This window comes from Dermochelys coriacea, chromosome 8 (genome assembly GCF_009764565.3).
Source record: "Dermochelys coriacea isolate rDerCor1 chromosome 8, rDerCor1.pri.v4, whole genome shotgun sequence".
In the NCBI taxonomy this organism is placed as follows: Eukaryota; Metazoa; Chordata; order Testudines; family Dermochelyidae; genus Dermochelys; species Dermochelys coriacea.
In genome coordinates, this window is record NC_050075.1 from 106,913,132 (window position 1) to 106,935,339 (window position 22,208).

A 22,208-nucleotide genomic window follows, 5' to 3' on the forward strand; every position below is an offset into this window, starting at 1 on the left:
CAATGCCAGGTGCCGCAGAGGGAATGAACAGAACAGGTAATCATCAAGTGATCCATCCCCTGTCGCCCATTCCCAGCTTCTGGCAAACAGAGCCTAGGGACACCATCCCTGCCCATCCTGGCTAATAGTTCGCAGCAGGGTGGAGGGAAAGGGGAGGTGTCCCCTCTCAGGGCCGAATTCCGAGGTGGCTAATTACATGTGTGCTCGAGGGCTTGCCGGTTGGTGTAAGATGGGGGCAGGGTTGTTGTAGGGTTGTTGTAAAGTTGTTGTAGGTTGATGTAAAGCAGGCCCGCCCCAGCTATTTTATTTATACCTCCTAGTCGCTTCTCTTGCTACAATGCCCACTTGCCCTTCTGTCCCGTTGTTGTGCAACTTACACCAGAGCTCACTCACCCCCCCTTTGGGTCCCTGGCATGTGCATTCACACAAGTTACACGAGGGGTGATGGGTGTGCACTGGGGTGTGCAGCTCCCACTGCCACTGCTTTCACCTCAGAGCCCCAGGCTCTTGTTAGGGTGTGATGTGCTGAGGAGACTGCATCCTGTCCTGGCGGGATCCTGGATGCCTTGCACCTTGCTAGCCTCCGTCTCCCCTGGGTAGGCTGGTGGGGTAAGTGGGTTTGTATCCTGGGCTGAAGGCTCGTCTTGTGCCTGGTGGTTGAGCTCAGATTCGGGGGCTCGGCAACTCTCTTGTACCAAAAGACTCAACAGCCAGAGCCCTTCCAGCAAAGTCACCAAGTGACGTGAACAGCAGTGTGTGCGTATGGGTCTGTGCCCGTTGCATGCAGATAGGTGAGGTTCACCTGTCCCGCCCCATGCCCCGTTCCATTCCTGTGGGCAGGCAGTATGCTGGGAATGGACATGTATAGGCTCTCTCAGGAGTATGGTCTGTTTGATCATGCCACCCGTTCTTGAGAATGGAGCACATGGGTCCTGTGGTGGAAACAGCTGCATGGCAGGCTGTGAATGCAGGGCCCTGCCGCTCCGGGCTTGTGGGTCTCCTTCAGAGTGGGGTGGGGTGGCAATGGGAGGCCAGGTGGCAGGAAAGGGCACTACTTGTCACGGAATCAAGTTGGAGGCAGGCCAGAGTTGTCAGGGTAGCTTTACCCACATGGTGACAGACTGCCCCCGCTCAGGCCAAGTGCTCTCCTGCGTTGGGAGGGATGGTGTTGATCGGCCAGGCTAATGAGATGTGCACATCCTCAAAGGGTTCTGGCTTCCCAGATGCACTTTTGTTTGTTAAAGCTCCAATGTCTTGGCCAGTGAGGCCTCCATCCTGTTTGGTCTTTCCTGGGATTCCCCCATGTACAAAAGGTCCCCTCTGCCACCCCCCTTCATCTCTTACTGGCAAGGTGAACACCTGGTCCAGAAACCTGCAGGTGAAGCTCCAAGGGACCCTGGTTGGTAGGGTTCCAGGCTGATTTGCTCACTGCGTTAATCTCAGGATAGCAGCCTCTCTTCTTAAGGCCCCTCCTGGCTGTGGGCCGAGGGTGCACTTGTTAAGGGACTGCACCCTCCCTTGGCAGTTACGTTCCTCTGGGACCTGGGGGACAGTCATCCTCAAGGTTTGGATGGGTGAGAGCAAGGCAGAGCATCCGCTGTACAACTCCCCTCTGGATCAAGCAAGAGCAACTGTAGAGCTTGGTGACTTTGCAGCAAAATGAGCCCAGCCCTCGCACAACCCCCACGACACAAGTGTGGAGAGAGGAAGAAATGCGCACATATATGCTTATGGGACAAAGAGGGGAGACAAATCAGCAGCAGCTTCCTGCAGAAGAGGGAGAGCCACTAGTTGGGCCGCGGTCGGCTCCTGACGAGTCCAGGACAGTATGGGAGTGCTGTCTGGGCTGTGGGGCGCTCCCACTTGCTGCACTGCTCTGTCGAATGTGGCAGTGTTGGGCGCCATGTACTGGGGGCTTTCCAGACGTGGGGGGGGCACTGTCCCTGCCCCGAGGAGCTTACAGAAGTTGTACGAGGGGGTGGGAAAGGGATAAAGCATAGAAGCCAAACCCTAGCCACAGAGCCAGCCTCTCCCAGGAGGAGCCTTTGTCGGGAATAATATGGGAACGCCTTCCCAGCCACTGCAGTCCCATCCTAGCCCAGCAGGAGACGATCTATGGCGGGAGGGAGGAGCACTGGGAGTGAGGGAGCTCTGTCCTTGCCTGTGGCCGGAGGAGCACGGACCATGTGGAAAGGACGGAACTTGGACTCCTCTCTCCGGTGCGATGGTGAGAGTGGGAGTCGAGGTTCGGGGAGCACAGCAAGTAGTCGCAGAGAGAATAGATTTCTAAAGTCCTTGGAGGCGATTCGTTTGTAAAATGCCTTGGGACTTATATACCGTATTCTTCTAATTAAGGTTCCGTTTAGCTGAGTGTGTGCTAGATGAATACAATACGGAAGGACTCAATCCCCCCATCTAGCGTGGGGGCCAACAGCCTTCCCGCTCCCACCGAAAAGGTGCTCAAGGAGCCTCAGGTCAGCAACAGTACGTGATGAAATTCACAGGTGCGTGCTTCAGCCTGCTGAGTCAGTAGGTGGCCCACTCCCTTCTGCCTTACTCCTGACCCAGTGCCATCAGATGGGGGTGGGGGCACTGTCCTTTCTGAGGGGGAGGCACAAAACCTGATGAGTTGCATTGGATAAACATCCCCTGTCATTTTTTTGCATGTGTGTGTTAGGGGAGACTCGCTGGCATTAGCCCCAGTGGAAAATATATTTTGCCTATGTACATTTGCCCTGTGGTTTTGCTTGCATAGGGTATATTGTTGGCTTCCTGTCCTAAAAAGCTACTTGGTGTTGCCCTGCGCTGTTAAAGCGGTTGTGTACCGCCGCCGAGGTTGCTGCATTTCAGTGCAGGTGAGCTGATCCCTGTGTACAGTTTGTTGGATGAAGTCTGTAAAATGCTGAGCTGAGGGTTTCCTTCTGGGGGGAAGGTGCTAGCTAAAGGTTGGATCCCCAGGGAAACACCCCCGTCTCCCATTCTATAAGAAGACTCTGGCTAGGGGCCGATAAATGCTGGGATGCAGAGGAGTGGTGGCGTATAAAGGGTAGCAGAGGGCAGGATGAAAAAGCCACTTGGGGACATCATGGGATCAGGAAGTCGGGGTTATTTTGGGTGGTGGGGAATTGTGCCCCGTTGAGTTGCAGGTGTCTCTGTAAGCCTGGATCTGGCCCTCTGGGAAGAGCTGGCATGTAGCAAGAAAGCCGTGTGCAATGCGGAGTGTGATAGACTGCCTGCAAATATGTTTCCACCCGTCCTCACTCTTCAGCTTCACAGGTTGAATTGGTTCAGAGCAGCCAAAATAAATGAGGAGAGAAATGATCAGTCAAATATTTTTTAAATCCCATTTTTAAGAGCTTGGCTGGAACTTTAAGGTAGGTAATGAGGCTCTCTTCAGATCAGCTGGTGATGTGGAAACTGCTAGATTGACCGATTGCAACTGGAATACGTGTGAGAGGTCTGCCGCAGCCAGAGCAGGGTGCAGCATTGAACTGCCTCATGCCCCAATACTTCTCATTACGCTCCTCCCTCCATCAGCTCCTCCGGGGACTGCGGGGACCAGAGCTCGCCGCAGCATGCACCGGCCCCTCCATTGCCCGCTGCGGGAGAGGCTGGGAGTTCTATGGAGTCGGATGCCATTCCCTACACGGCTCTGTCCTGGATGAACCATGGGGCTGGCTTAGCGGTACATCGGTCCTGCTATTTAAGGCAACTTGTTCCTCTGTAGACTAGAACTGGTGTTGTTTTAGCTAGTGTGAAGACTGAAGTGTGAATGTGTTCAGGTAGACTAGATTCCAAGGTGTGTCAGAGTAGAGATTCAAGCACAGGTGAGCCAGGATGTCAGAAGGAGCAATGCCCTGCCTCAGACTGGATGTGCTGGGTGGCTCCTTCTGACTGTGACCTGTGTTTCATTTAGTCTTCAGCCTAAGGCAATCCAGGGAAGAGACAAGTCTAACTGGTCATCTTGCCTGGGGTTCTTCCTTGTGTCTCCTGATCCATGCGTCCAGCTGTTACATGCCACGCCACCCTGGTCTGCCCATGTGCTGGACTCCACCAGCCTTCCGCAGGCAGAGCCAGGGACCCAGCAAGCTTTCTGCTTTGTAGCTGAGTTTTCGGGCCTTCTGTTGTTAATTATTGAGATGTAATAATGCAATTAGTGCACTATTAAAAAAATTGCTGATATGATTACCATGGATTTAATATCACATGATATATCATTACATCGTTACGTGGTGACAGATATAATTGAAATACACTTATTGGAGCCGGGGGTCGTGTTTCATTCTATCATCAGGGCACCTGGGGGAAAGCAGAGATGGCTAAAAATAAGCAGCAGGAGAGGAAATTGTAATGAAAACAAAGAAACTTGCAACCTTGTTCATATCCTGGGCAACTGCTTCTTTGGCTTTCTCCTCTCCCCCCAAGTTGTGGGCACTGGCCTGTGGATCAGCTGGGCTGGTGGAAAACGGGGATCAGCGGAATTTAGATTATCTTCTCTGTGTGTCAGGAAGGGGAGGTTGTTTTACAGATCAGCGCCCAGGAGGCTTCCAGCAATGTGTGAGACCAGACAGTGTGGGTTTTGTGCCGGTGACTGGTTGGCCCCGAGTGCTCCGAGCTCGGCATGTCCTCTGAACAGAGGTAGGGCAGAGAATCACAGCCCTAGATCGCATGCCCTGATTCTCATGGGTGACTTTAATTTTCCTGATATCTGCTGGGAGAGCAATACAGCGGTGCATAGACAATCCAGGAAGTTTTTGGAAAGCGTAGGGGACAATTTCCTGGTGCAAGTGCTAGGGGAGCCAACTAGGGGGAGCGCTTTTCTTGACCTGCTGCTCACAAACCGGGTAGAATTAGTGGGGGAAGCAAAAGTGGATGGGAATCTGGGAGGCAGTGACCATGAGTTGGTTGAGTTCAGGATCCTGACGCAGGGAAGAAAGGTAAGCAGCAGGATACGGACCCTGGACTTCAGGAAAGCAGACTTTGACTCCCTCAGGGAACAGATGGCCAGGATCCCCTGGGGGACTAACATGAAAGGGAAGGGAGTCCAGGAGAGCTGGCTGTATTTCAAGGAATCCCTGTTGAGGTTACAGGGACAAACCATCCCGATGAGTCGAAAGAATAGTAAATATGGCAGGCGACCAGCTTGGCTTAATGGTGAAATCCTAGCGGATCTTAAACATAAAAAAGAAGCTTACAAGAAGTGGAAGGTTGGACATATGACCAGGGAAGAGTATAAAAATATTGCTCGGGCATGTAGGAAAGATATCAGGAGGGCCAATTCGCACCTGGAGCTGCAGCTAGCAAGAGATGTCAAGAGTAACAAGAAGGGTTTCTTCAGATATGTTGGCAACAAGAAGAAAGCCAAGGAAAGTGTGGGCCCCTTACTGAATGAGGGAGGCAAGCTAGTGACAGAGGATGTGGAAAAAGCTAATGTACTCAATGCTTTTTTTGCCTCTGTTTTCACTAACAAGGTCAGCTCCCAGACTGCTGTGCTGGGCATCACAAAATGGGGAAGAGATGGCCAGCCCTCTGTAGAGATAGAGGTGGTTAGGGACTATTTAGAAAAGCTGGACGTGCACAAGTCCATGGGGCCGGACGAATTGCATCCGAGAGTGCTGAGGGAATTGGCGGCTGTGATTGCAGAGCCCTTGGCCATTATCTTTGAAAACTCGTGGCGAACGGGGGAAGTCCCGGATGACTGGAAAAAGGCTAATGTAGTGCCCATCTTTAAAAAAAGGGAAGAAGGAGGATCCTGGGAACTACAGGCCGGTCAGCCTCACCTCAGTCCCTGGAAAAATCATGGAGCAGGTCCTCAAAGAATCAATCCTGAAGCACTTAGAGGAGAGGAAAGGGATCAGGAACAGTCAGCATGGATTCACCAAGGGAAGGTCATGCCTGACTAATCTAATCGCCTTTTATGATGAGATTACTGGTTCTGTGGATGAAGGGAAAGCAGTGGATGTATTGTTTCTTGACTTTAGCAAAGCTTTTGACACGGTCTCCCACAGCATTCTTGTCAGCAAGTTAAGGAAGTATGGGCTGGATGAATGCACTATAAGGTGGGTAGAAAGCTGGCTAGATTGTCGGGCTCAACGGGTAGTGATCAATGGCTCCATGTCTAGTTGGCAGCCGGTGTCAAGTGGAGTGCCCCAGGGGTCGGTCCTGGGGCCCGTTTTGTTCAATATCTTCATAAATGATCTGGAGGATGGTGTGGATTGCACTCTCAGCAAATTTGCGGATGATACTAAACTGGGAGGAGTGGTAGATACGCTGGAGGGGAGGGATAGGATACAGAAGGACCTAGACAAATTGGAAGATTGGGCCAAAAGAAATCTAATGAGGTTCAATAAGGATAAGTGCAGGGTCCTGCACTTAGGATGGAAGAATCCAATGCACCGCTACAGACTAGGGACCGAATGGCTCGGCAGCAGTTCTGCGGAAAAGGACCTAGGGGTGACAGTGGACGAGAAGCTGGATATGAGTCAGCAGTGTGCCCTTGTTGCCAAGAAGGCCAATGGCATTTTGGGATGTATAAGTAGGGGCATAGCGAGCAGATCGAGGGACGTGATCGTTCCCCTCTATTCGACACTGGTGAGGCCTCATCTGGAGTACTGTGTCCAGTTTTGGGCCCCACACTACAGGAAGGATGTGGATAAATTGGAAAGAGTACAACGAAGGGCAACGAAAATGATTAGGGGTCTAGAGACCATGACTTATGAGGAGAGGCTGAGGGAGCTGGGATTGTTTAGTCTGCAGAAGAGAAGAATGAGGGGGGATTTGATAGCTGCTTTCAACTACCTGAAAGGGGGTTTCAAAGAGGATGGCTCTAGACTGTTCTCAATGGTAGCAGATGACAGAACGAGGAGTAATGGTCTCAAGTTGCAATGGGGGAGGTTTAGATTGGATATTAGAAAAAACTTTTTCACTAAGAGGGTGGTGAAACACTGGAATGCGTTACCTAGGGAGGTGGTAGAATCTCCTTCCTTAGAGGTTTTTAAGGTCAGGCTTGACAAAGCCCTGGCTAGGATGATTTAACTGGGACTTGGTCCTGCTTTGAGCAGGGGGTTGGACTAGATGACCTTCTGGGGTCCCTTCCAACCCTGATATTCTATGATTCTATGATTCTATGAGCCCTGTGCTATGGTAAGGCCAGACGGTTGAGCCGGCCTGGCTTATTCCTGGATTTTTAAAATTTGGGGCTATTGAGCTGCTTTTTCTGTGGATCGTGCCATCTGGTTCTGCTGCTCTTCCCTGCTGCGTTCCAAACAGACCATGGCACGTAATGTGGGGATGCAGACTTAGCTCACCAAAAGGATAATGGTCATGGTCAAGTTTCTCTCGGTGTCACTGAGAATGGCAACATCTGTTTATCCTTGCGCAGATCTGTGTGGGTGCTGAGGGAGAGGGGCAACAGAAGGCGCATGAACCATGTGCTTGGGATATATTATAAACTTGAGCCTAGTTTGCCAGCAGATGCTACAGATGAGCGTGTAAGTGACTCTGCTGTCACATTGCCGCCAGTGCTGAGAGGGCCAGGCTCAGGCTGAAGACGTGCTAGCAGGAGAGAGCCCCAGAGAATTCACTTGGGAGGAGTCACAGGGAAAGGGCAACAGACGCTGGTTCCCAGCCCTGGGCTCTGAGCACTAGACAAGATGGCTTCTTTGTAACAAAACAGCGACTGATAATTCCCAGCCTCCTGCACCAAGTGGAACAACCAGCCCCCGTGGGGTGGGTATTAAATCGTTTTGGTTCTGATCTCCTACAAGATGCCCAGATACTCTGGTGCTGTTGTAAGATCTAGAGAAATAGTGTGAGTTGGTTAATATTTGTAAATCACCTTGAACATGGTAAAGTGCTGGTTCCCTGTAATGGGGCACAGAAAGGGGATGGGCTGTGCTGGGCAGTGATTAGTACTCAAGAGTTCCTGGTTCCTAGTCCTACGTGCAGGCCACTTGTGGCTATTTTGGCGTGGCAAGATGCTGTCTAGATGGTTATTAAACAGAGTGTGCTGTGTTAATTTCAGACTCATTCAAAACCCAGAGGGGCGTAGTGTATCAAAGGGGGGGCGAGTGAATTAAAAGCATGTTTCATACCTAGAAGAGAGTGACAAACAGTGGAGCATTTGCAAACAACTGAACATGGTCAGATCCCTTTAAAGGGAATAGGCAGATAACTGTTTTAATCACCCCGGTTATGGTCTTTCCCTTGCGTTGCCCTGTTGGTTTGGATCATTATCCCACACTGGGTTTCTGACCTCAGTATCCATGGTATAAATCCACTGAAGTCATGGCTATTGCTCCAGAGTCACGGGGATCAGCATCCTGCCTGTCCTGGGGAGGCAATCAGTTCAGGGTTGTGTAGTTCAGAGCAGTGGATATTGGGTCACCTTTAGCCCCATGCGCCAATTTGCCCATCCAAATAGCTGAATCCTCATTGACACTCGAGGAGCCATTTCAAATGGACCTTTCTTGACGTGCTTCCCACATTACTTGTTCCATAATTCTCTGGTATAGCACCCCCCTCAGAGTCGCTGCACTCATCAGGAGCCTTTCAGAGTTCCCATTTTGAGCCCCTGTTTTCCAGAGGCCTATGGAAATTCACACCCAGCTGACACAGGAGGGTTCTGGCAGGGAGAGATCCAGTGCTAGGAAGCATCTTTCTTTTGAGGTTGCAAACATTGTTTCCATCTGATCTCTGAGTTTTGGAGCCTTTGTTGGTTTTCTTCAGCTCTTGGATGATTTCTGTGTGTGGTTTTTAAACAGCCTTATTCTCTTGTTTCAAAGCTAATGGATGCGTCCGCTTCTCATTCAAGGATTGTTCTGTTTTATTAATGCTGTTATTATTCCATTACTGTCATTGTGTTCTTTTATAGCAAATAGACTCATTTAGGTGAGATACACAGATGTTGAGAGTTTAAATGAAATCTTCATCACTTGGTATGCTATGCACTGAGCAAATATTCTGTAAGCACACTTGGCATAAACCCTTCACGTAAGAAGCAAATCAGCTGCCCACGGGGGGCTGGGTGCTATGGGCTGGGGCACTTGCTTTTCGCATCAGGAGGACTTGAGTTCAAATGTCATTTAGGATATCAGGGTAATAAAGTTTTCAGTGAACTCTTTAACTGCTCAGACGGGGTGCTACTGGAAGCCTCAATTCCCAAGACGCTATGTACTGACATGGCCGGGATGCTATGGGGCAGGACTGAGATGCCCCTGCAGAGCTGTGTGTAGGCTCCAGGTGCTACATTCTTCCAGGGTAGTGCTCCAAACTGCTCCATCTTCCGAGAGAGAGAGTGTTCTCTTTAAGCCTGTAAGGGAGCCATTTCAGCAAACGGGCAGAGCATCCATGAGACATTGGACATTCCAGCAGTGGTTTCTGACCCTCCGATGCCACCTGACAGAGAAGAAGGAGGAGGACAATACAGACATGGAAGAACTGAACTGGCTGATGATGCTCATGACTCTGTGTAAGCGCTTCTGGCTCAGGGCCACAAGAACAGACTGGTGGGCTCACGTCCTCCAGAAGACCTCAGATGACAGCAGAGGGTCCAGAACTTTCGCATGAAGACAGCTACATTTCTGGAGTTTTGTGAGCAGCTTTCCCTGACCCCCCCAGCATCTGGACACTCAAATGAGGGCAGCCATACCAGTCCAGAAGTGGGTCACTATAACTATCTGGAAGCTGGCTACCTCAGATTACTACAGGTCCACTGCTAACCAGTCTGGCATTGCTAAGTCAACTGTGGGTAAAGTATTGGCAGAGATTTCTGAGGGAATCAGTGTGTGGTTCACCCCAAGGTGGCGAGCATGAGCAATATCCCAGAAGTAGTTGCTGGTTTTGAGAGAATGGGGTTTCCATACTGCTCCGGGTTCATTGATGTTACTCATGCCCATAGTTTGCCCTCTGCAAGAAGCACGTGAGTACGTAAGTTGCAAAGGGTCCATTGTTATGCAGGCCCTTGTGGACCACAGAGGCTGATTTATGGATGACAGTGTGGGGTGCATTGGACAAATTTATGATGCTAGGGTTTTCTAATGATCAGGAGTCTACATTCATGGACAGACTGGGACACTTACCACCAAACAAAGCGGAGTTACTGTCCCCACGGTTATCCCGTGTGGCCCCCACATACCCCCTTTTGCCTTGTCTTATGAAACCATATCCTTATTTCAGAGAACCTGGCAAAAGAAGGTTTAATTTCACTCTCAGCGGGTGTAGAATAGTGGTTGAATGTATGTTTGGCAGACGGAAATCCTGCTGATGCTGTTTACAGACACGATTGGATGCCTGTGTCATCAACGCTGTCCACATTATTGTGGCTTTCTGTGCTCTGCACAGTCTTTGTGGAGCCAAAGTTGAGCCATTTGTCCATGCATGGACCTATGATGGTAAAGGGTTACTGAACCAGTGCCCTCAACTAGAAAATGCACCTATTCTAGCTTGGGCATGATGCACCTGGGCAACACAAATCAGGGATGCTCTGTGCTCCCACATTATGGAGTTGCCTGGGCCAGTGGCAATGGGAGAATAGTCTGTTTATGAATGTGCCTGTATAGTCTGTCCGGTAATGGGTCCTGTCAGTCACACAATGAAATGTGGAGAGGTGGGGGTGCATTGCCATGCATTGTAGTTTTGAATGACATGGCTGCTTATGGAATGGGGGAGGGAGACGAGTGACCAGAACTGCAGATTTACAGTATGGCCTGATGTAGAGAAGGATATTGAGAAATAGCGTTTCCGTAGAACTTCACAGTTGTCCCTTCTCCAGTGTTTACCTTGGTTATTTTCAATACATGTTCTATGGTGTGATGCAGTGATGGCAACAGAATTTCTTAATAAAGTACAAACCTTTATTTTTGAAAAGCACAATGTTAAAGCTTTGCCAGGCAGGCCAGCAACCCAGACATCAGGGATAAACCAATACCTACCCTTTAACAGAAACAAAGTGCATGACCTGGGCCAACAGTAACACCCCCGGCCCCCTGTTCTCCTTTCCTTCCTTGCACATGTAGTGTGTCCTTGGCACTGCTGCAGGAGTCGGGGTCTGCACGGGAGTGGAGACCTGTATGGGGTAGATTTGCCCTGTCTAGCTGCCAAGTCCCGATTGCCTGGGCAACCGAACCACGGAATTGTCCAAAGTGTCTGGTCTGCAGCACGTGGAAATGTGGAGGGGACTCGCGCACTGGCCTGAGTGCAGCAGGAGCCTGTTTGCTGGTGGCCAGAAGTGTTAGCAGCCTCTCTAACAGGTCTTTCTGCGGGCTCTATCTTCCTCCCTCACCCGACGTGCCTGCTTCAGCAACTGCAAGCCTCTCCTCACGGGCTGAGCCTCTGGCCTCTCGCTCTGCAGCCGGGCTGGGCCTTTCCATTTGCCTTTCTGCTAGCCATGAATCCTTCCCCCTCTGCTACACGCCTGCTTGATGAGTTCATCACAGAAACGCTTCTACTTGGACCAGTCCATGACAGTTCTGCATCCCAGTAACCAGCTGCAAGGGGCCTGCATTGCTGAGGTGGAAGGACTGGCAGAGCAGGAATGGCCCATAGGCAGACATCAAACGGTGCCTTATCGTGTTACTGCTTCACAGCGGGGTCACTGCGTCCCCAGGCGAAAGTGCCTTGTGGAACCAGAAGGCCAAAAAATGATACTTTGTAAAACTGAGCTTCATTATATCCTGCAAGGAACCTCTCAGCTCCCAGAAGCCCCTTGGACAAAGCCCAATGACTCGCAGAGAGGAGGCTGCCAGACAGCAATCCCTTACAATTTACCATTTCTTTTTGTTTAAAAATTGCAGAGCAGCTTGGCCTTTTGGGGCAGGGTGGGGAGGAGCTGCCGCCTATCACGTAAGCCTTCTCTCTACTTTCAGATGTTCCTCCCACCTGGAGCCGTTACAGTCCTAGAGGTCCCACAATGGAAAGGGAGATTTGATTCCAAGCTGCCGGTGGCAAGCCAGCCGTGTACGCCACAGTGGATTTCAAAATGTTGGTGACAGAGCAGCACATCTAAGAGTGGAGTGGGCTGGGAAATACGCCCTTCCCTGAAACGTGACTACCTGTCTGGAGTTCCTACTATGGGAACCATTTGTGGCGGTCAGCACCTGGGTCTGGATAATGGGGGGATCAACGGGATGCATTAGCATCCACATGGTGACTGCCTCCCTTTGGCTCCGGAGGTAGGCTGCTCTCAATGCATCTACCCAGGGGCTACATGCAGACACACACAATAATAGAGATCCTCAAAGAACTACACAGCCATTGCCACCCCACCGGCATGTTTCTGGACTGCATGCAAACCTATGGCCATACTCCAGACATTGATTTTGTCACCCATGGAAATACATTTGAACTTCCACGCACTGCTGCACAATGTGGCCGGTTCATACAGCGTGGCATGCTAAAAGGGAGGGCAATGTAAGGGTTTGACCCTTACCATCCTGACACAATCTAGAATAATGTAATAGTTTCTAGGGAAAAATGTATTTGTAAATGTTTGGTTCACTGTTTGCACTTCCTGTTCTCCATTTTGAATTCCACATGGTGGTGTCGTGGTGGTGGTGGTGGTGGTGGGTGGTTAGGGGCAGGGAGTTATGTAGGGCACTAGTGTGCAATCTATTAGTGGATTCCCGCTGCTGCCTGCAGCTTCAATAAATTTTGCATTGGGTAATAAATCGGAAATCCGTTCCATCTCCATATTAATAACAACCACCAGGGAACCAGAAACTTACCAGGCTCAGGGGCTACTTCTGCCTCGTTTTTCTGTTGTTGGTTCCGCGGCAGGCAGCTCTGCTAGGGGAACATCAAAAAGCTCCTCTGAGTAGGGATCCAGAGTGGGCTGCAGTTGCTCTGGTGGTGCTAGCTGGCTCCCCTCCGATCCTGTACTGGGCTCAGGAGCGAGAGGGTTGCCATCCTGGCTGGCCAGGCTGTTGTGAAACGCTGGCGGCTCAGTGCTCGGCACAGTCCCCAGTCCCTCATCAGACTCCTCGTGCAAGGGGCAGGATGACTGCACGTTCCCAGAGGTATGGTTCGCATCCCTGGCTTTCCAATAATTGGTCTTAATCTGCTTCCTGCACTGGTCATCGGTCCAGTGAATCCCCCATGCTGCCAGCTTTGCTCTTTGCTGGTACGCATGAGTATACCGGCGACTTCTGCTGAAGTTGAACTGTTTGCTTACCTCTTTCCAGAGATTAACCAATATCTGGCAGTGCTCCTGCAGCCAGCTAGCAGAGCGCTTGGCAAAAGACTTCTCCATGGCATTCTCCATTACAGACGCAGGAGCCTGTTCACTCTGTGTGCAGCTCAGCAGCTGGAACAGAATGGAAGGGCTAAATGCCACCCAGGGGGGTTGCTTCCATTTCTGGGGAGTTAACTGGTCAGTCTTGGTCCAAGACTGTTCTGTGGGATTGTGGGATAACGTTGGCAGGCTCTCAGGACCCGGTTCTGAGCTGCGTCCACACTGAAAACCGATAAGAGTTTGGGTGCGAGCCCCCACGGGACTTGGGCTTGATTCTCTGCCCGTGTGGAGTAGGAAGGGGGCTTTGGGCTTGAGCCTTAGTCTGAGGCCAGGCTTACATTGCAGTCCAGACACACCCTTAGGCACTTAAGAGCCTAATTCTCATTGAAAGTCAGTGGGACCTAGGCTCCTAAAGTTGTATCCCTCAGGATTAAATTGACAGATGTGCAGTTGAAATGGATGCATCTCAGTTGGAGTTACTAAGCCCTGGGTAATCTGAATACCTTCCCAATGACTTGGTTTTCTCCTGCACCTTTCCCCCTGTCCCTAACCGTAAAACAAATAGGAAATTCCATCCAAAATCCTGTGTTGATGCAATATTCGTACATTAAATCAAGCTTCAAGACTGCTTATTACGTAAACTGGCTTTACTCAGCTCGGTGCTTTTCTACTGTATCTGAGGCCTGCTGTGCTTTGCCCTGCCAGTGGCGAAATTGTGTCCATTTCACTTTACTTCACGTGGGTAGGGGACAGCAGACGGAGACTTTTAAAAAAAAACATGAATGGGAAACCACATGCAGCACACGGGGGGGTGCTGCCAGGTAAGACATGGTGGCATAACAGTTGCTGCAGAGTTCTAGCTGCCAGGGAAGGCAGGATGGCGTCTGCTTTCAGTCTCTGGTTCGCTATCCTGAGGTTCGTGCATCTAGGAGCCGGTGGCAGGGCCCTTGACTCAGGAACTTGCTTGTCCAGCTGGCCAGGGCACTAATGTCCCAGGCTCTTGCCCTACCAGGGAGGTTGGGAGTACTGGATTGGTACTGGGAGAGATTCAGTTTGACATTGGCCTTTTCTGATTGGGTTTTGCACCTGTGCTGACTGGTGCATTTAACATACTGACAAATTAGACTCAAATCCGGGGGCCTAAACTGAGGCTCCTAAATCCATAGTTAAGTGACCTGCTTCTCAAAGGTGCTGAGCACTTCAAGTAACAATCAGACGGTTCCAGTGACAGGTGAAGACTTCCCAGGTGTTACGTGGAATTGCTGCATTCCTGTGGCAGCCCGTCACTGGCCCTTTCCTTCCTTATTTAATTTCTGCTGTGCCTGGTGCTTCCCACAGGCCAGTCTGGTTCCTGGGTTATTTCTTCCTCTGTGACTTCTGGACTCCCTGTGTACCTCCCTTCCTCCCTTCTGTAGTGTAGGGTGTGATTGGTCTCTTCCAAGAATGCTCTCCCTGCAGCTCTGCGCATTGCCCTGGGTTTAGCTCAAACCACTGAGCTATCCCTCCCCCTTCTTTTTAAGTTCTTCCCAAGTCTCTTCTACTGGACTGCACCTGCGCCCCATTCCCTTCCCTTGGGCCGGGAAAGGTGCACATGGACCAGGAAAGATCTGGGAAGCGAATTAGCCCTCTCCTCCTCCTAGGTGGTTTTGAAATAACCGTGGGAGTTTTAAACAGCAGGGAGAGCTGGGGAGGTTGAGGGGGCTGACAGCACACACTTGACTCCGGGATGCCCATGTAGTGATTGTAGGGAGGGCCGGAAGCCATCCAGCGCATTGGAGCCAAGCAATTTCAGAAGGCTTCACGGCTTGCTGGCTCTGGCCGTCACTAGGATAACTAACAGCGCGTGCCGGCTGCGAGCCTGGTTTTGCTTGGGTCTGCTTTATCACTTATGAGAAACAAGTTAACCTCCCTTTGATCTCGGTTCACAGCTAACCCCTTAACAAAGTCCGGGATGTGTAAGGAAATCAATACGCAAGGCATTGAATTTAACACCAGCCACCAGCTCAAGCGTAGCACACGCCGACTCCGATTACAGGAGCAGGCTCCTCTTGGTGCACAGGTTTGAAGCTCGTTTGCCAGCTCTCTGGGGTGGCGGGCAGGGGGGGCCACAGTCCTACAACTGACAAGGCAGGATTGCTGTCACTTGTGTGACGCCCTGGCTGTTTGTCTCCATCTTTTAGTGCCCTGTCTCTCTCTTCAGATGTGTGATTTGCAGTCTCGGCAGCTGGTCCATGGCCCAGGAGCACAATGCCCAGCCGTTGCGCTCATGGGTGTTGAGTGTGTCGCTCTATCCCCAGCGGGTGTGTACGCATGTATCTGGCCTTTGCTGACCAGAACCTGCAGTAAGACTCCACAGGACAGATTCTGCTGAAACATAAAACTTGGCTGCAGCATAAATCTGGCCAGTAAAACCCCACTGGAGGGGGGCTAAGGCGCTGGACTGGGACTCGGGGAGCCTGAGGCCCTGCTCTGTCCTTGACTCCCTGCAGGGCCTTCAGCAAGTCGCTTCACCCCTCTGGGCCTGTTCCCCAGCTGTACCATGGGGATAATAGTATTTCCTTTGTCTTGTCTGCGCAGCATGTGCGTTCGCCAGGGCAGAGACAGTCTCGCTCTCTTACTGGAATGTCTTGTTCAGTTCCTCTGCTTTCCTGTCCCCCAGCCCCCTTGCTCTGTCTGAATGCTAGCTATTTAGAGGAAGCTCTTCGCTGTGGTGCCTGTTGGAGGGTCTGGATAACCAACAACCTACCCTGTAGATAGGCACGTGTCTTACACTTCCTGGTAGCCCCCAGGTACTACATCTTCCTCTGGAATCGTCTTGAGGGCATCGCGTCAGAGGGTGGCGTAGCTGCCCTACGCATTGGGGTGGAAATGCCTATCTTCCCTGGAACCTCCTGTTCAAAGCCTGGCTCGGGTGGCTGAACCCTTCCTCGGGAAATAGCTGGAGGTCCCTGTGTATGGCTTCTCTGGACGCACTGAGGGCTCCATGGACCACTTGGCTCCAGGCCCTTCTATTGTATACAGTGGTGGTTGCAGGGCCATCTCCCTCTTGCAGCTGTGCTACAGATGTGTATTACAAGTCTTCCCCTCCCGGAGGGATGTGCTTTGTCTGACTTTGCTTCCCTCTGCTTTTATACCAAGGCTGGGTTTTTGAGAATGGCTCAGTGATATGAGAGCCTGGTCCTATGTTGAGCATGGGGATTGTGCTCCTAAATCCTCTCAGCACAGTCCCATCTGCTGTGTCTCCCCAAAGCCTCCCCAGAGCTTGGATTTACTGGCAGCTGATAATTGGGATCAACCCACTAGTCTTGATAGCATTTTACTCCGTTAAAATACAGCTGCACTTCCCTTCCCAAGTGCCACAGCTGGTGTGGACTCCCCCTCTCCTTTCCCCCCAGCTCTCTTCCCAGGATCCCAACCCAAATTTCTCCTTCAGAGTCTTGCCTTCGCTATGTTTCTGACCTCCTTCCAGATCAATTCTTTCTCTGGTGCTGCCCACTCCCTGGCCCCCCACCCTCTGTTTGCTGTTCCAGCTAAATCCTCTTGTCTCAGTTTGTCTCCCACCTCCTTGATTAACCGTGCTCGCTTGGCCTGGCTGTGTCGTTTGCATCCATCAAAGCTCTTAGTGGCATCTCTGCTTTCACATCCCCGATCTTAACCTTGACCTGAGTCGTCAAGTGCAAGGAAGCACTGCTGTTTAGATGATCCAGTGTAAACTCCACCTTTGATTAGACAGGTGTCAATCCCACACGCTGTCTCATCAATAGCTTGTTAACTTTTCTTGGTGTTTCCTTGGTGCAGCCATGGGAACCTCAGCCATTGGCCCAGTAGTCTGTCTTGATCTCTCCTCCCATGCCCTGGGTGTTGATTTGCTAACCAGCTCCTTTCCCTCCTTCTGTTCACTTGCTCCTCCAGGCTGCCTCTCCTGGAAGTGGCTGCGGGGCTGGTTCTGGGGTTGATAGACCTGTCGTTATTTAATTCTCCTATAGTAGCTCTCGGAAGCCCTGGTCAGGATGAGATCAGAGCTCCATTGTGCTGGATGCTGCCTAAACCCATGAAATGATGGTCTGTCCCCAAAGAGTTTGCAGTCTAAGAGGACAAGTGACATATGAAGGGTTATGGGGGATAGGGATATGAGCAAACAGATACAATGTAAAGCCAACAATCCTTATCTGCCACTCCGTTAGCCGCTGGGTGGTTTCTTAACAGCAGCATGGCAGTGGATCCATTGCGGGAGGGCGCTCTGTACTTAATGGGCAACATGGAAGAAGAAGCAGTGATGGGAACACGGGGAGACACAGAGAGCCATGAGCAGATGAAAGTGTGGGGCAGAGCCATGAAAGTGAGAACAAGAAGCAGTGAGATGGCACCAAAGGGTTAATCGCTGTTGTTTCTTTCTAAACTCCATTAAATACACAGGAACTCAGCCCTCTCCGGCCTCCTCACAGGCAATAGCTGAGTTTTATGTCCGACATCCCCCTGGTACCAGATGCTGAGAGACAGCAGGACACAGGTAGTAGTCGTCCTGTTTGTCCTGATCAGCTGCCAGCAAAGTCACCGTGTCGCCCTGCTGCCCACCCCGTCTCTCGTTCCTTTGTCGGGAAGCAGCTTGAAAGTTCTCCGTTGAACAGCTGGAGGATTGGCTGGCCATGCCTTGGGTATGGCTGATATGCTTTATAACCTGGGGGAAACTGGAAACTGAAATCTGTCGCATTTCCTAAGTATTTCCCGTAGGGATGTGGGCGCACCCCTGGCTTTCTTATTGTGGGTTCCTCCTGAGCATTAAGGTGTGCCACTGGTTTGTGGCTGTTAATTAGATGACAGAAGCGCCTAGAGGCCATGGTGATTGGTATGGCTTATTTGGTGCTGGGCCTTCTGGGCCACAAGCATTTGTGTATACGTGCCTCTACATACCAGCTAGAGATGGCCACCATTTTCCACATGAAAAGTTTTCCTGTTGGAAAATGTGATCTTGTTGAAATAGAAAACTTCCTCTGGAAAATGTGGGGGGAAGTATCTTTTTCCATTGAAAAATCTGCAATGAGAAATTTCATTTCAGATCTGATTTCCCAAGGAACCAAAATATTCCTCTTTGGAATGCTGCAGTCTGTGTTTGGCCAGCAGTGGTGACACTTCCAAATGGCACTTCATGTGCTGTGAAATCATCTGATGCTTTTTGATGTTTTGTCCCGATTCGGGATGAAAAAAGATGTCAAAACCTGGGAACTCACTGGAGGACGGAACCAGCTCTAGTAACACAACATGCGCTAAGGTGGGTGATTTGGACTCACTCCTTTTGTTTGTCCTAGGGGTATGTGTAAATGAGCTGTGGTTGAGATCATTCATGGACTTCCCACCTGGGCAAGATAATATGAGCCAGCCAAGCTGGCAGAATGATGTTCAGGGTGTAATATGGGGCAGTGCCGAGAACTGGGGAGCTTGAGTCCATTTCACATCCCATGTTCACTTCAAATATCTTCATAATTTTCCTTCTGAGCAATGGCAGTCCTGACAGCCCTGGGGAGTTCGCCCTTTTCAGTAACTGGGGCTACCTTCGCAACCAGCATGGAATCTGCTCCTGACAGGGGAGAACGTGGTGCCCCTATGCAGCTCAATGTTGGATGATCCCTGGACTCAGCCTCAGAGGAGCAGGCTGCTGGCTGGAGAAGGGGCCCCCGAGCTCTGGAGAGGGCTCTGAAATTGGAGCAGAGGCCAAGTCTGTGTGTGTCTGGTCCAGCATTACAGCGGCCGGCGAAGGACCATGCACATCCTGATTTGCAGAGGCACTTAGCAGACTTTGCCTTAATTTGAGCAGCTGGAAGCATCCGTGCTGGTCTGCCAAGCAGAGCACCTTTTGTCAGATCTTAGCCTCGCCTTCCAGCCTCATGGAAATGATTTTACGGCCGTCTCTCTCGGCAGCTGCTGGATGTGGCCCAGTAATTAGTTCCTTACTCAGGTTGCTATGATACTTGCTACCTAGTTAGAGTTTCTTCTACCAGTTTGTGTGATGCGGTCTCCCCGGGATTAGTAGACTCTCACCCTGCAGGCTGGTGTGTGTGCTGCACACTTACTCTGCTGCTGGCAAACCACTGATTCCCTCCTCCATGCAGGGGGCACGCAGCCGGGGGACAAACTCTCCCCCACCACACCCACGCTTGTGATGGAGAGCAAGAATTCAGAGGGTGCTTTCAGCCCCGGGTCCCCAGTGCTGGGGTTTTAGGATAATGATCCTGACCCCTCTGATCTACAGTGTTCGTCTCTGTCCTCTTGGGGAGCTGCTGGCCAGAGACAAATCAGTGGTTTGTTTTCAAGCCCCTGTGAAGCTGGCACTTGGGTCAGGGGTCCCTCTCTTTACCCTGGCCTTCGTTTCTGTCCTGGGCATGCTGACCAAGGCTCAGACCTTCCTGGGGAGCTCAGGGCTCCTGTTTTCATGCTCTCTCCCAGCTGCTGCCCCTGAGCACATGGCCAATGCCTAGGCTAGGAAATGTAGCAGCAGCAGCCTGATCCCTCTGCCCATGCTGGCCTTCCTCACACTTGCCCTGTGGCTTGTGGGGGGTTCTCCTTCAACCCCTATCTGATCCCTGTGTGCTGTTGGCAACCAGAACTCACTGCCCTGGCCACCATGATTCTCTCCCCCTTCCTACATCATCCGTCCCCCCACTTCCCTCCTCCTCTACTCCATGCCCAAGCCTTCCCATCGCAGCGGCCCCCCAAAATGCACAAGGGCTTCACCCTATTCCCAGAAAACAAACGTGACTCAAAGGTCAGGCCCCATCGAATCCACTTCCAGCTCCCCTCCCCCTGCTGGGCCCCCACTTGGCTCATTTCAGATTTAGCTGTTTGGACAGGGCCCATTCGTTCTCTGACAATAATGAGCTGGGCATCAATGGAGCTACTTTAGGCTCCACTCTCCCTGCAGCTCTAGAGCTGGGGAGAGGCCCTGGCGGCTGCTGTGCAGTCCCTGGGCCCGACGTTCACGCACTTGACCTGCCACAGCTGTCGGTGTAATTCCGGGTCTGGCGTTCACATGCACGGCATGCCACAGGTGTAGCACGGTCCCTGGGCCTGGCGTTCACGCACGTGGCCTGCCACAGCTGTTGGCACGGTCCCTGGGTCTGGCGTTCATGCACACGGTGTGCCACGGCTGTTGGCGCGGTCCCTGGGTCTGGCATTCACGTGCACGGCGTGCACGTGTGTCAGACGCGTCCCTGGCCTGGCATTCACACACGCGGCGTGCCATGGTGTCAACACGGTCTCTGGGCCTGGCATTCACACACGACGGCATGCCACGGCTGTTGGGCGCGGTCCCTGGGCCTGGCATTTACACACACGGCATGCCACGGCTGTGGCGCGGTCCCTGGCCTGGCGTTCATTGCGCACGGTGTGCCAAGGCTGTTGGCGCGGTCCCTGGGTCTGGCGTTCACGCGCACGGCGTGCCACGGCTGTCGGCGTGGTCCCTTGGCCTGGCGGTCACGCGCACGGCGTGCCACGGCTGTCGGCGTGATCCCTTGGCCTGGCAGTCACGTGCACGGCGTGCCCCGGCTGTCTTTTTGTCCAGAAAACATTCCAGGGCAATCACTGAGTATTGCTGGTACAAAGCAACAGTCCAGCCAGCTCTGAGGCCTGGGAATTGCTGGCTATTTTAGCAGTCAGAGTACAGTAGCCTTATAAAACAGAGCCTTGTAAAGGGGGTCCATGTCATGTTAATGTCTATGTATTAACGGTGTGGAGGCACCTGTAGTAAGACGCCGGGCTTTCCCTCGTCCCCCTCTCAGGAGTAAATAACAATGTGCTTTATTTAGCTATTTCCTGGTGTCACCCATCTCCCTGGCTGGCTGTTTAACTATCTTCATCTCCTCCTCCTCCTCTGTGTGATATAGTTATAGATAAACAGATAAACCAGAGGTCTGGGTAACTAGTGCAGCAGCTGTTGGTTTGCCTTTCCCTGTCTTTGTTTTGTCTTAAGGAAATGCTTTAAATAAGGGATACTTCATCTAGTTTAAAAAAAAAACACACTTGTAGCAGCTGCTAAGCCCACCCGTAAGCCTGCTTGACGCGGTATTTGTGATGGGACTGACAGTGCATGGCACAGCCTGATTATACACAATTCCATTTTAGCAAGCCCGACGATGTAATTTCACAGGGCGATCAGTGTTTGAATGTAATAGCAGCCTGTGCTAAGGTGTCAGAATATTAAAGGCACTAATGGAAAAGCTCCCTGATACACAAGGGGGACAGCATTACAGGAGACGTCGCAGATGGCTGGGCACTAAACTAATGGGGCAGGATCCAAGAAGGAAAAAAAACCTAGAGAAGGGAGAGCTCACGGGAACATGGGCACCTGCTTCCTCCTCACACGGAAATTAAACAGGGAGCGTGTGTGTGCACGTGTGTTTATTTAAAAATAGAAGTCAGGAAAAAGCTGGTCTGAAGTGCTGGAACATTTTGACAGCGATCCCAGAGCCGGTTTCTACAGTGACCTCTGTATGGGTTAAATTGGGGGGCTGGGGTGGGGTGTACGCACACGTGTGTGCAGGGACACATCTGGGTGTTAAAGTTACAGTTCTGCGACTGCAGGAGGCTGAGGAGAAAGAGCTAGATTAATAGAGACTATTACCCGGCTTTGTATAATGGGGTAAATTGTGGCTCTCTTCATCTGGGGCTAATCTCCAGCCAGATCTAGTGGGAATCTCTGTCCAGCTTTCTGCAGCCCAGTGTGCTCTAGAAAATCTCTGTTCTTCCCCTTTCATCTGTCCCCCTCCCCCAGGCTCAGTCCTGGAGCTAAACTCTCCAGCTAGTTCTCATCTTTCGGGGGCCCAGCTATGCTGTTTTTTGTGTTCACACCCTGTGTTCCAGCTCTGGAGAGGGCAGAGCCAAAGGTGTTTGCAAGGAGGGGATGCGTCCAGAATGTGCTTAGCTGTCCCTCTGCCCACAGCCAGTGGGAATAGCTTCCCCTTCAACTTCCAGACAAGGGACAGCGGCT

At 51.5% G+C, this 22,208-nt stretch overlaps 1 protein-coding gene across 7 annotated transcripts in view; it reads left to right on the top strand.

The window, feature by feature from the left end:
• The window catches only part of ERI3 (ERI1 exoribonuclease family member 3), a 238,125-nt gene that overhangs the window by 124,207 nt on the left and 91,710 nt on the right, over window positions 1–22,208 (top strand). Inside the window, exon 6 of one of the 7 annotated variants that reach the window (XM_043490458.1) lies at window positions 11,865–12,531. The exons of the other annotated variants lie outside the window; for them this stretch is intronic. Coding sequence (XP_043346393.1) covers window positions 11,865–11,987 — 123 coding nt within the window. The 3' untranslated portion in view covers window positions 11,988–12,531. Of the gene's footprint in view, window positions 1–11,864; window positions 12,532–22,208 lie in introns of those variants that run through there. 7 annotated transcript variants of the gene reach the window in all.